Below are 14,892 nucleotides of genomic sequence, written 5' to 3' on the forward strand. Positions count from 1 at the left end.
CTTATACTTACTGTCTTGCTCATTTGTTGGTTCAAAATCTCAATGGACACGACAAGGTTGGATGTTGTGGGCAGCAAAATGTCTGTGTGTACATTGTGTGCACAACCATAAATGTCTCACTCAATACGTCAAATGCAAGAATGCATGAGGACCAGGTGGTGTGTGTGTGTGTGTGTGTGTGTGTGTGTGTGTGTGTGTGTGTGTGTGTGTGTGTATGTGTGTGTGTGTGTGTGTGTGTGTGTGTGTGTGTGTGTGTGTGTGTGTGTGTGTGTGTGTGTGTGTGTGTGTGTGTGTGTGTGTGTGTGTGTGTGTGTGTGTGTGTGTGTGTGTATGTATATCAGTAGCTGGCAGGTGACATGTTCGTCCCATTCGTTTTGCTGTCAAGGTGTTGCCGAACGCGATATCGGAACGCAGTTCAATGTCTGTCTCAATAATCATCCCCATCCCCCATCCCCCATTCCCAATTCCCCATTCCCCCTTCCCCACGTCCTTCTGTCCTTCCCAATCACCCCCACCCCTTCATTTGCATCTTTTCCCTTCTCCTCCGCATGTCCATTCTATTCTTCCCCACATCTCACCTCTTTCTCCATCTCTCTTCCAGACTCCTTTAAGGGATAGCCAAATGCTCTTGTTCACCTTTAACCGGAGTACTATTTGAAATGAATAAATAAATTGCAAACCAAACGAGGGATAAAACCGTAAAAGAAGAAACAAACTTCGATGTTTCACCTATTAATGAGCAGTTTGGTGTTTAAACAAAAAAGCCGGGAGGAAGCATGTCGTGTTAAGAGGACAATTTGAGAAGGGGACGCGAAGATTTATCCTGGATTCCATCTCCGTGCATCTGTCCATCCGCACTCGTCGCCTCAGCATGAAAGGCCTCGGAGGAGGTGAGTGATCTGGTTGCGCGAGCGGCATCGGTTGTGAGCATCGTGGAGGCGACGCGTTGCGATGCTCGCACCTACGGCTAGCCGAGGGTCGTGCTTTCGGCCGCCCGGTGCATCAGCCTAGGCCGCAGAGGAGTTTTTAAAGAAAAATGAAATCTCTTTCGGGTGTTAAGTCGTCCTATTTGTGGAAGCGTTGATAATTCTTCTCGATGTGCTTCTTGATTTGATTTCAGATTGAAAGGTTCATCCACATTTCGATCCGAGACGTTTTTGAATCTTTGTCCTTTTTTATCCCCTCGATTTTTTTCCTTCAAATCGATGGAGATGTCTTTGTTGCACATTGTAAACGATTTCAAATCGACGTTATTATAAATATAAACGTTCTATGACGTCACCGAATGCTTGCATTCCAAATGCGATTACAAAGTAAACAATTTCCACGCTTCGGTATATTATTAAATCACAACGATTTGTATAAGTTTTAATGTTCCCACGGTACGTCGTGAAAACGGCAGGCCATTGTGTGCCGGTGCTTCGACGAAACTCCAAATCCTTTTCACCGGATTGTTCGAGAGCACCGCTCACCTGGTTGCAGCTACATTTCGGGAAGAAACCAGAACCACGTGGAAATAAGCTTCATTAAAAGCCTCACATGCAAGAGATTCCTCGTTGTTGTTGTCGAGAAAATTAGGTGATTTGCTTGAACGTGACCAAAAAATAAATAAATAATAATTTGTGTACTTTGTCGGACAGGATGGTGCAGAGACCTCTCTGAGCTGTCTAGCCTGGGTTGGATTCCAGACTCGACTATATAAACTGTTGGTGCTTCACATCACCAAGTTCCTCGTCACTTAGATCTCTCTAGACTAGAGCATCCCTTTTGAGTTGTTGATTTTGTCGTTCCAATTTATTTGGGTTATGCCTGTACATCTCACCAGCTTTATACAGATGCTATTTTGATAACAATGAGATTGACGCATGAGAAAGGACAATGAGGATGAGTGGGCTTCGCTTTGTGGGCTTTGATAACTCACCTGTAATTCTCCGAGAACTGCATTACCTGCAGAGTCGTAATTATAATTGCTTTTTGTTTGACTGTCAACTGCAAGCTCATTCTGAAGTTCACATGTTGAACATGTTCCCTCATTTGCTTGTTTAGAATGTTCTGTTCCGACAAAATATCGAACCTCACCTTTGGCACATATCAAAAATCCATTGTGAATGATTCATATACAGTAATAATTGTTAATTTTTTTTTTACTTTCTACAAAATTGACCCTTATGGAGGAAATGAGGCAACAAGTGGGGATGGGGGAAACGCACCAACAGTGGGACAGCGTGGGGCAAAAGCAAGGGAATGAATGGGAGGAAACCTAACTGAATGATCTGGAACCAAATCCCAACTATAGCAGCAAAGAGGAGTCCAAGATGCTGTTGGGGCATATGCATGTTAGCACGATGAAAGAAAGAATTGCATTATGGACTGAAAGTGTAATTTGACATTATGTTGGATGTACAACATCAGGAGAATGAAACTTCTGTAGATTCAGAACCACGAGAAGAGGCAAATATCGGATGAGCATTGAGAAAAGTGAAATATTTGGAAACAAAAGGGCATGCACGTGACTGATTATGCAGAAGGGAAGAACAGATGGTGTCCACCGTTGGGTGTTAGTAAAATCCCTGAACTGTATACTTCTGACAACGATGAAGATTTTATTTTAAAATTTTTTTTTTTATAACCTTGTATGATACACAGCACCGAAGGTTAAAATTGGTGACAACGACTGAATGGAATGATATCTGACATCATATACTGTCGTGTGAAAAAGCGGTTTCCATGTACATATGGGGCCTGACACAAAATATCTGTCTCGAATGATGTTAATGACCAGTGCCCCATCAATGCAAAGCCATGAAAAAACTTGTCTGTTCTTACGGTAATACGTTGCACTTCAAGATATTAATATAGCGGCGAAGAAGACAGTAGTTATGATTTGTGCAGTTGATCAAAGCTGATGTCAACAACTTTGGATACCCCAAAGCCATAGTGTGTTACATGCAAAATTTATACGACAACTAACTAAAACTATATAAATGACCAGAACTAACGAGAACTATTTAAATGATATTTAAAGATTCACCATAAAGTGACTTATCACTTCATTAATATACATAAACAAAGTGAATTTTGGTGAATTCAGAATTAAATTAAATATACGAGGCACTGTAACGGACTGCAGGGGAATTGAGTGTTAAAAATAATGTTTGTTAACAACAAATAACACAACAATTTTTTTCATATATATTTGTATGCACTGTCGAGGCTCGTATGAGAGCAAACACACAGAACATACAACAAGGGGAGCAGGAGACAAGAGGGGCGGCAGAGGGAAGGAAACAACAGTGGGGAACAGAGACATAAGGAGATCTGTGGAAGGGAGAGAGATGGGGGCAGGGTACACAGACTAGAACAAGATAGACACCACAGAGCCTTTCAGGTCCTCACACAACAGGGACTTTCAGGAAGGAAAGCAGGGAATTTGAAGGAGGTGGGTTGAGAGTGGATTAGCAGGGGTAGAAAAGATCGTGGTTTTGGATGGGGGAAGATCAGAGATTGTGGTGAACAGCTGTTTTGAAGACCTGGAGGGAAGAGTGCGATTGAACAGAGTGAGGGAGTTTGTTCCAAAGGTGAGAAAAAAGAGGAATGAAAGAGTGAAGGTGAGCAGTGATTCTTGATTTTTGTAGTTTTACCAGAAGGGGATTTCTGGCGGACCTTGAGCACCCTGCGTAAAGATGGGGGGGGGCATATCTCAGACAGACCGGGGGGGATGAGGTCGGAGAGGAGATGGTAGAAGACAGAAAGACCACCGACCTACCTGTGGTGAGAGGGTGAGAGACCCAAAGACTCAACCTAATCGCGGGAGATACCAATGATCCTAAATGCCTTGGTTTCCACAGTGTGAAGCCGAGAAAGGTGAGAGGCAGGAGAACCAGCCCAGAGGGGAGAGCAGTAATCCACCAGGCTGCAGATGAAAGCTTTGTATGTAGTCAGGAACTCAGGTGTTCCAAGGAAGGACTTTGCACGATGTCGGATGCCCAGTCGGCGACTGGCTTTGGAGGCCAGCTTGGGAATGTTGCTTTCTCAGGAAAGATCATGGCAGATAGTGACACACAGAATTTTGAATGAAAGGACTTCTTCAAGCGGATTGTTCAGTAAGTAGATGGGGGGGGGGTCCAGATGGTCCTTTCAGAGAGACATAGTGAGAGTGTGAGCTTTTTCAGGGTTGAAAGACATGTTCTACATGTTGGACCAGCTTGTGATTTTATCCAGATCTGCAGAGAGAAAGAAGAAGCTGCTGCTTGCTGATCTGAGGGATGACAGATGGTACAGCAGAGAGTGGAGTCATCAGCAAAGAGATAAAGAGGATTTTCTAGAGAGTAAGAAAGATCATTAATGAAAACCAGAAAAAGAACAGGGCCCAGAACACTGCCTTGAGGAACTCCAGCCTGGACAGGAAGAGGGGATGAGAGAACTCCAGCCTGGACAGGAAGAGGAGATGAGAGAACTCCACCTGGACAGGAAGGGGGGTACAGAAAGCGATGGGTTTGGGACACAAGATTTAGACACAAACACGAAGTTTAGGCATTCAGCCTTTTTGAACATTGTCACAATTTTGAACATGATGTCATTTCCTCCAATGTTGAAGAAGTCTTTATTCAATTTTAAACTGTGTTGTCTATTTAAGAACACTCGTATGCTTGCATCAGCATCACTTCACTTGAACATGTACGTTCCTGTTATATTGCTTTGATGAGGGTTCTTAGCCTTAAATAATGGGAATGTATGTTATTATTTTGTTTCCTGGCAGTCGGAGGCTCAGAAGCAGAGAGAGCTGGGGAGATTGGAATTGGAGGAGGTTTGGAAGAGAGTGAAAGTGATGGAGAGAGTGAGGAGGAGAATGCTGAAGCTGGAGTTGGGCATTGCAAGTGGTTTAACTCTCGGCTTGGATTTGGTTTCTTGTGCATGACATCCCAGCGTGGAGAAGACCTGGAAGCATCAGTTGATGTTTTCGTACATCAGGTGATTGTTCTTTTGGGACTCTTTAGGATCTTCCAGTAACTTTCTCAATGGTATGAATTTTCAAAAATCTCAAAGCTGGGTCATTACACAAGTGATCGAACAGAAATCGACCTACTTCAATTTGAAAAGATTTGTTAATACAAGGGATGCTTCCAAGCAGTCAATATGTGTAAACTTTATATTTCCAAGGTAATCTGGTTTTAGTGGTGCATGAGGTCGATATTGTGATGTTTTTACCTGATGGAAGGAGACAGTCTGAGTCCATACACAACATTCCTGCTGTTGTGGCAAGAAAGGTGAGCAATATGTGATTTTTTTTTCTTTACAAGATCGAGGAATAGCAAGGTGACAGAGGGGATGAACTGACAATGGGGGCAGTGGGGAAACAGTCGTACACAATAAGCAAAGGGAATGAACAAACAGGAGAAGAGGGGAGGAAACACAGCAATCTACAAGCAAGATGGTTAGATTAGGTAGGGTTAAAAGAGGGTAACAAATATTGTGGGTGACATGAGATGGTGGTGCACTGCATGCTTGAACCCCTGGAGGGAACAGTGAGACAGAACAGCCTCAGGAATGAAGTTCCATAGACGGGAGAAGCACGTAACAGAAGATTTGAGGTGTGCAGTCAGCCTGGATTTTGGAAATTTAACCAGGAGGGGGTTATTGGAAGAACACAAAAATACATCTTGGAGTTGCTGGGGAGAGTTGGAGGATTGAGAGAACAGAGAGAGCTGGACCTGAGTAGAGGCAGTTCGGGTGAGAAGCTACATGTAGATGCTGCGAATTTGAAATATATTTGGGAGTTATCTATGGAAGAGTGACATATATGGAGTGGTGACATGACCTCTGGATTAAATGTTGGAGGGGAGGTCTTGGGGTGGGGGTGGGGGGGAAGGCTGGAGAAGGCCAAAAAATGTAATTTCATATCTTATAATTAACAGTCGTTTCCCCCCAAACAATCTTATGATAAAGGTTTTTAACTCTGAAATTGAGCTTGCAGGATAGTCGAGAGGTACACACACTTGCCTTTAAGCTGTCTAGCCTGGCTTCAAATCCAGACCCAGCTATAAACTGTCATCCAGGTGTTTCTCAGGCGTGGTGATCCATCACAGGCAGGGTCCCTCGGATGGACGTTAAACTGGACGTCTCATCTGCTGGCATTAGTTGGTGGACTTTAAAGACCCCACAGTGTCCTTCATGAAGAGTAGGTGAGCTATCGCCAGCATCATGAACAAATTCCAAATTACTGCCCTAACTTCTGTTGGAAAGGCAATGGAAAACCACCCAGTATAATTCATGCTCATAAACTTCGTTGGCAGCACCGACTCTCTGTCACAGAGTATGGTATATCAGAATCAGAAACTTTGACATTAATCTTGAAAAAGCAAATATTTCGACCTCGACCTGACATTGTTTTACCTGAAGAAAGAAATATTTTTTGAACTCAAAATTTTCCACAATGTTACTTAAATGCCGTAACCCATATATCTGACTATATCTGACATCCGTAGGCTGTATATCTGAATGGGCTGTATTCCAGACACTCGGTGTTAGGATGATGGATTTAGTAAGATGGCAGTATAGTATGATGATGTTATGTTTGTGACTCCATTGCAGCGTTACGTCCAGCACTAGGCTTGGCCTTTATGGTGGTGTATTGTTCATGACAACGAGAATGGTATTTTGCAACTTGGGGAAAAAAACGATGTAATGTCTGATCCCTGGGAATATTTAAAATGAATTCATAATATATTGATTTTGGCAAATGTGTGTGCATATTACTAAAATTAATGCTGGGTTGTTAGCAGTAAACAAAAAGTTTCTGGATTAAAAAAAAAAATGCAAATATTGACTCAATAAACTGTATTACTGTTCTGTAACATATTGTTGCGGATCCGGGGTGGCGGGAATCTGACCCGATCCTAGGTGCCAGCCACGCCACCGCCGTCTCCGGGACTCTATAACTCACGCCATATAACCGTGCCGGCTTGGCACAGGCCTCGGGTCATGTGTCTTCAATCGCGATACCAACATAATCCTGTACCTTACCAGTTGGGGAGATAGAACCCCAAGTTACAGACTGGCTTTGTCAGTGACCGAGCGGAGTCTACCAGCCTGTAAGCATTTTTGGTCTTATATGCCAATCGAACGGATCGTTCCTCGACGCGACACAAATTAATCCAGAGCGGCAACTGCATAAGAATTAACCAGATGTATTGGGGAACATCAGGGATCACAACACAAGCAATAAACACTACAATGGTTATACTAACTATCTACCCATTCTTACCTAGGGAACCACTGTCTAAAGGTTTCGAGGGGATTCTACGAAATATGCCTTATACAACACGTGCAAACAAAACAGACAGACAAACAGCATGCATGCACACAGAGTACTTGGTGATGGCTCATGGACGAGAGGACCGTGTCCAAAAGCACGAATATCGTTTGTAACAAGCGGTGGTGTCCACAGGTTCAAACTCCCGCTCAAACGTGCTGCGCGACAAGATGGCGGCACAGTATTCTTCCTCCTTTAGTTACCGCGTGCGCGGTCTCCGCGCGCTCTGACCTCGTGTAGGGTCGAAGATGAGCCTCAGCTGATCTCTCTCACGGTCCAGCACACAAATCCCGGCCTGGCCTGTTCTCAAGACGAGGCCCCAGTCAAGGTCCGAGTTCCACAGACGGATCGGCAAACGTGACGCGCCATTGGTAAGTAAGGACCGTCCGAAGGTCCGGCGTCTCCTCTCCGGCCTTCCCGCCTCGAAGCCGACTCCCACTTCATCCTCTCAGTGCCTCTCTCGGTCGAATCACCGGCGTGCAGGTCGGGTTAGCGTCTCTCCCGGCAGATCCAACACGGTGCCTCCTTCGTTCGCTCGCCTCGAAGCGACTCCGAGTACGCCTCGATAACCCGGCCGTTCCTCACACACAGCACTCCTTTGTTTGCTCACTTCGAGACACGAACACTCCTCCCAACCGCCTGCAGTTTTCAAACCGCCAAAACTGAACCTGTCCACCAGGTCCCTTTTTTCCTCTCTCTTCCAAACACGAGCACACTTCGAGCGCCACTATTTCCACATACTGATCTTGTTTCTGCTTTCTCTTGCTGCTCTCGGCGACTCTCTGTCCAAAGGCTCCGCCCCTTCGCATCACTTCCTGTCCAGGCCACACCTCGTGCTCTCAGCCACTCCCCTCCCGTTCGTACAGGAGAGGAAGAAGAATCATCTCTCGTTTCACCACCGTATGAACATAAAGTCTTTTACACCTCCTGACACACACATCGTCACTTATTCCAAAAAACCTATCAAAACAGGCATTTAATGGGGGATCTGAGCTAATCCTATACTTAGTTGTCGCACTAAGGGCCATTTCCGTAACACTACTCCCACCTTTCTCCCGAGGCTCTCTCGAGCCTCCATCTGGGGCAGCCCACGGCAATGGCCCTGTCTAACGTACAGCACAGATCTCCCATTTACTCTAACCCACAACATGGGAAGCACTTAACTCCAAAAATCAAAGTGTCACAGTATGATTGGCATGTCCCTATCCTAGTGTGTCGGGTCACCAATCTAACAACCAAATTTACACTTTATGCACAGTACTTAACATTCTAATTATGGATTTGAACGGGAGGGCATTCAATTTTACTTTTAACACCAATATTGGCATAGGAGCAGAACATTCAAAGGTTCAAAGTTCTTTCACGTGTTCGCTCCTTCATGCCCCCTCCCGGCAGTATTGTCCATTCACCCCTGAGGGTTTCCTCACTTCGTGGCCTTATTGGCCTCTCACCAGCTGAGTTCAGTCGGCCCAGTGGCCTAATCTCACAAAGAGTTCTTTGGCTCACTGAGCCCACAAAATGGCATAAATCTTCAGCCGCAATGGCCCACAAAAGCACTTTGGCCTCAATGGCCCACAAAAATGCTTCGGCCCATATGGTCTACTCACAAGCAGCAGCAGGTAACAAGCCCTGCGTTGGACAGCAGGTGACACAGCAATGGTGGCACGGTGATATCGATGGTAAACAAATGCAGTTTGGAGGTGTTCTTGAGGACGCAAATGGGTGTGATGACCTCGGACCAGGTGAGATGGAGTGTACCCTTAACCTTCCTTGCCTGACTTGTTTTGGTAAAGCTCTCTCTTTTTTATCTCTTTCTCTCTTTTTTTTTCTTTTCTTCTACAGACAGGATGGTGTGTTTCTTACTCAACTGTTATCTTTGTGGAAGTGTGCTCATGACATACTGGTGGCCATTCTGGCACTTGGAGAGGGTGACCTAGCCTGGCCCTTGCCAACAATTTCTCCCATCAACACTACTCATACCAGGTGTGAAACATGAATGGTGTGGAGGAGAGTCCATCAAACCTAACCATTTACTTTTAGTTCAATGCAACAAACCCTGCTATGGCTAGAATGATCCTAATGACCCATTTTTCCCGACCTGGCACACTGTTCCATTCTAATAAACCTGGGCAAGGCCCTTCTTTGTCTTTTTCCATTTGGTGGTGCCGGGCATAACTCGCTGGCTGGGGAGTGTGACTACTACTAGGCCTCTTTGCCTGCTTCCAATCGGGGGTGAAGGACACTCAGCGACCTCGGGGTTCACCTGATTGTGCTTCTGGCGCTCCTAACTAAGTGGTGGCTCTCTCTAGTCCCCATACTGTGCCCTCATAGCACCTACACCGTGCTCTCATAGCACCCATACTGTGCTCTCATAGCACCCACACTGTGCTCTCATAGCGCCCATACTGTGCTCTCATAGCACCCATACTGTGCTCCCATAGCACCTACACTGTGCTCTCATAGCACCCATACTGTGCTCTCCTGGCACCTCTGACAGCCTTCACCTGCCAGGAACCCCCAAAGCCCTGCTGCCCTATTTCCCGACTCACCAACTTCCCATACCATGTCACACTACCAACCAGTATCCCCATACCTTGGCCTGCACCTACCCCTCGCAGTCCGCCCGCACAATGGAACAGCAGCCAGAATCCATGTCGAATCCTCGAAGACCCCCTAACCTACACCAACCTGGTTTGGAGACTCCTACCGACAGGGTACGTTGTTCGCACTTACTCTCCTCATCTGCACAATCACGCCATTCACCCAAACACTTTAGTCATTCACTCCACAGTGCCGCACACCCAGTCCACAACACCATCCAACACCTTTCACGTTTATGTGAAAACAAAAACACACCAGTCCCCCGGATCCCACTTGGTCATCAAATTTAACTGGTACACTTTTTCATAAAACCCCAATAAATTTGTCACTACATCCATCGTCTGCTGGCCTCCTCCATAGTGCCCTAATCGTTTATTTCCAATAGTTTAACCGAAACATCAAAATCTCTTCACCAGCCTCATGGAACCTCTGCATGGTTCTAACCAGGCATTGCAATCCTTCCTCAAACAAGCCACCCTTTGTCATCCACTTGTTTCAGGTGTGTCTAACGCTCTGCCTGTAATGTCTCCACCACTTTTTTCAAGAATCACCCAAATCCACTCGTGCTACTCTTATGCTTTCTGTCATCCCTCAATTTGCAATCACTTTCGGTACAATTTCCAACCAAAATTTCTTCTCACATCCCCATTTGGCCTGCTTCTTTGGCTCATTGGAAGGGGAGTGAGGGAACGAATCCCTCATTACCCATTACATGAGCCCGCCGCCTTTCCGCCACGGCTCAAAGGGGGTCACGTCTCAATGAGGGCCGTGATCTACCCCCTCCTTTTCTCCAGGCTTCGCGGAAGTCAGGCAAACCCCAATCGGTGGAACGGCCTCCCCCTCTTCTCCAGGGTTCACGGAAGTCAGGTAAAACCCCAATCGGTGGAATGACCTCCCCCTCTTCTCCAGGGTTCACGGAAATCAGGTAAACCCCAATAGGTGGAACGGCCTCCCTATCTTCTCCAGGGTTCACGGAGATCAGGTAAACCCCAATCTGTGGAATGACCTCCCCCTCTTCTCCATAACTCCCTGAAGACAGATAAACCCCACTCAGCCAGCCAAACCACTCGTGTGCTCAGAAAGGTCCGAAGACCAAGTGACACACGCCAGTGCCGCCTGCCACTCATCTGCACTCCACTCCAAAGTTCCTGTGAGGCTAATAGAGAAATTAAAATCCAATTTCTAAATTGAATTTCTAAAATCCAATCTAAAACTGCTCCTGGATGCAGCACCTCTAACTCTGTAAGAACCCATGCGGAGTTGTCCATTTTGGTTTCCATCCCCTGGCTCAAGTTCTGTCCTGGTGGCATTTCTATTTCCCCTTGCACCTCAAACCTATTTCCTATACTATGTCACCACTCATTCCACGCTCAGGACTCCCACACACAGCAGGCTGCACACATTCCAAGGTTATGTGTTGACATTCCACACCTTCAACCTTGCCTGTGTACTGACCAACTGCCTCACACTCCAGGCCTACATTCTCGACCACCAGGTGAGTACTCACACACTCTTTGGCCTCGGCAGCACATACCGGTGCTGTAGTCTGGACAGTGGGCTCAAAACATTCACCCATAGGCACTCCACACACACATTCAGGGGTCACACACACGTGCACCCCATCGGACAGCGTCTCTTCATGAACATAAAATTCAATTTCTACCTTAAGCTCCTCGTCCACATCATGTATGCATGTACTCACATACCTGCTTCGTTCCAGTCACCTCTCTCCAGTCGCTTCTCTCCAGCAGGTTGCTCATCATTGATTTGCCGCACTCCTCTTGGGCTGTCAGCTCCACATGCTGGACCTGCTCAAAATGTATCTCACTCGTCAACAACCCCGCATGCTCCCTCAATGTTTCAATCACCAGGGTTTGCTCCAAGTGGGGCGTCATCCGACGAGTGATGTCAATCAAGTCCCGCACCACCAACATTACTCCCTGTGGTGACGTCACACATCCCATATTATTGTGCTGTTCTACTTCCTGGCTCCATTTTTTTTTCCATTCGAGTCGTTCTTCCTCTCCGAGCTTTTTGAGTTGTTCGTTATCTTTCCGGAGTTTTTCCATCTCCGTGGACTCCAACTTTGCTTCCTCCTTGAGTAGATTAATTTCAAACTCATATTGTTTTTGTTTTTTACCCCACCATCTCTCATGTTCTTCATTCTCCAATCTCATCATTTCTTTCAATTGGCTGATTTCTTTTTCCCGTTTCATTTGTCGTTCTTTCACTATCTCCGCGTACTTCAACCTTGCTTTCTCTTTTAGTTGTTCTTGTCCCTCTTTTTGTTTCCTCTTCCACTGTCTCTCATGCTCTTCAGTCTCCAATCTCATAGTTTCCTTCAATTGGCCGATCTCCTTTTCCCGTTTCATTAGTTGTTCTTTCACGATCTCCGCGTACTTCAACCTTGCTTTCTCCTTTAGTCGTTCTTGTCCTTCTTTTTGTTTCATTCCTTGTTCTTTTTGTTTCTTATCCCACTGTCTCTCTTGTTCTTCATTCTCCAATCTCGTTGTTTCCTTCAATTGGTTAATCTCCCTTTCCTGTTTCATTCGTTGTTTTTTCCCCATCTCCTCGTACTCCAACTTTGCTTCTAACTCTTCAATCTGCACAGTGTGGTTCCTTAACGTTTCATTCTCCGTTCTCTTTCTTTCCTCTCTTCACATCCTCAGCTCGTTTTGTAATCCCGTCTCTTTGTTTTGGTGTTTCTGTAACTCAGAAGTTTTTTTTCCATAATTCCTCTCTCGCCTCCTCACCTCTCTCGCATGCTTCCTCCCTCAATTCGTCCCTTTTCTTACTGTATTCCTTTAGTTTTTCCTGCCATTCCTTTTCTTTTTCTATCTTCCGTTCTGGGCTTTCTCTTTCCCGATTGCCTGTTCTTACCTCTCGCTTCAGTAGTTCCAATTCCACATCGTGTTTCCGTTTTTCATTTTCCAGCTCTGTTTTCTATTCTTCTTCCAAGTTCTCTCTATCCCGGGAATTACTAATTTGCTCTTCCTCTATTTTTTTGTTCAGTTTGCTCTTCTCTTTTTCCAACTTATGGGTACTCCCCTCTACTTTCCTCCTTTCATCCATTAGTTGGCCAATTTTCAATTCGTGTTCCCTTTGTTTCCTATCCGCTTCTTCCAAGTTCTCCCTCATTTCTTCCTGTAGCTTTTCAAACCGTCTTGACTTTCCCAACAATTCTTCCTTCCTTTCCTCCAGATGTTCCTCTCCTCTTTTTATCTTCCATTCTAGGCTTTCTCTGTCCTGATTGCCTGATCTTACCTCTTCCTTCAGATGTTTCAATTCCAAATCGAGTTCACATTTCCCTTTTTCCAGCTTTTTTTCCATTCTTCCTACAAGTTCTTCCTATCCCGGGAGATGCTAATTTGCTCCTCCTCTATTATTTTGTTCAGTTTGCTCCGCATTTTCCAACTGACGGGTATAAAACACTCCTAAATTCTTTTTCCCACATCGTTTGTCGACTCTGTTAGCTAAGTCCTCTTTTAGCCACCGAATTTGTTCCATCACATCGGCAAATCGTTGTGTCCCTCTGTACACGCAACCCCTCTGAAACCCGTCTGCCAACCGCTGTGCCTCGTCCATTCCAATTTTCGTCTCGTCGATATAATCTTCATAACGCTTCACCTTTTCCAAGACATCCCCCAATTGTGCCTGAAGCTTGCCAATGTTCGCGTAGTCATCCTGCCACGCCTGCCATGGCACATGCTGTAACCACGTGGTCTGAATCGGTGGCTGGGAGCCTCCAACTCGTGTTGTGCCGTTCATTCCGCTATAATTAGCCCTCTCTCGCTTCGTGTCGCACCAAGGTGGAGCCGCCATTTTGCGACTCCATTTTCCTTATAATTTGCAAATTTTTCCTCCGATCCGCTCAAGCATAAAATCAAATCAAATTTGGACCGTTTTTTTTGTACTCAATGACCGGGGTTCGAAATGCACCGCAGGTCCAAATATCCCACTCCTGACACCAGTTTGTTGCGGGTTCGGGGACAGAGGGATTCGAGCTGTATCGGCAACCACAGTCCTCAGCAGCTTTTTTTTGTTTTTTTTTACGAATCGGGCGGATCTATGGGAGCAACACGAAGTGATTCAAAGTGCAACTTCATACCCGAATCAGTCGGATTTGGGGAGGACATCACAAGCAATAAACACTACATTGGTTATACTAACTATCTACCCGTTCGTACCTTGGGAACCATGGTCTAAAGCAGGGGTCGGGAACGTTTTTGACTCAGAGAGCCATTAAAGCAAAATATTCGGATATCTATTTCAGTGAGAGCCATATAATATATTTTAAGACTGAATTCAACTAAATGTGAGTATAATAAGCCTCTGAATTTATTCTTTTAAATAATGTTGTTATAATACTCACCATTAATGGGACTTCTGGTGCTGCATGGATTTGCTGATGGCTTTGTAGTCTGGTTGGTACTTGGTGAGGTTAAGCTTCATGCAAGCGTTGAGGCTTTCATCCATTAGACGTGATCGTAGGTTGGACTTGATGTTTTTAAGATGTGAGAATGACTGCTCACATGCATACGTAGATCCAAACAAGGTCAATACAGCAATACTCACACGCTGCAGTGTGAGGTATGTGACAGGAAGCGCGTTCCAAGTTTTGATAATCAGCTCGTCTTCGGGTTGAAGTTTTTTTCATTTCTGTCCACATGTGCTTGCTCGCCAACTCTGCTTTCTGTCGTGCGATTCTTTCCAAATCTTCATTCAGTGACTTGAACTTATTCACCCACATGTCTGAGGCCTTCAGGTCAGCCACTTCTGCTTCAAAATCTCTGACGGAGACACCAGGAATGTAACTCAGGTCGGCTGTGTTCAGTGAACAGTCGTTTGGATGGGTGATGAACTTAAAAAGACGAGTGTGCTCACGAAATTCTCCAAAGCGTGCTTTGAATGACTGTAGAAGACTGGATGTGAAGCCAGCTAACTGGTGGAGATCAAAGTTTTGAGTGGGCTCACTTGCT

The 14,892-nt window shown here is 45.4% G+C and overlaps 1 protein-coding gene across 1 annotated transcript in view; it reads left to right on the forward strand.

Annotated features, from left to right (window-relative positions):
- Positions 1-512: 512 nt before the first annotated feature.
- Positions 513-14,892, forward strand: part of LOC147015541 (protein lin-28 homolog A-like) — a 33,042-nt gene continuing 18,662 nt past the window's right edge. Inside the window, exons 1-2 of the mRNA XM_085850386.1 lie at positions 513-890; positions 4,760-4,971. Coding sequence (XP_085706512.1) covers positions 872-890; positions 4,760-4,971 — 231 coding nt within the window. The 5' untranslated portion in view covers positions 513-871. The remainder of the gene's footprint in view (positions 891-4,759; positions 4,972-14,892) is intronic.

The sequence above is a fragment of the Eptatretus burgeri genome, chromosome 12 (genome assembly GCF_056783735.1).
Source record: "Eptatretus burgeri isolate ZD-2024b chromosome 12, Ebu_testis_v1, whole genome shotgun sequence".
NCBI classification, from domain to species: Eukaryota; Metazoa; Chordata; class Myxini; order Myxiniformes; family Myxinidae; genus Eptatretus; species Eptatretus burgeri.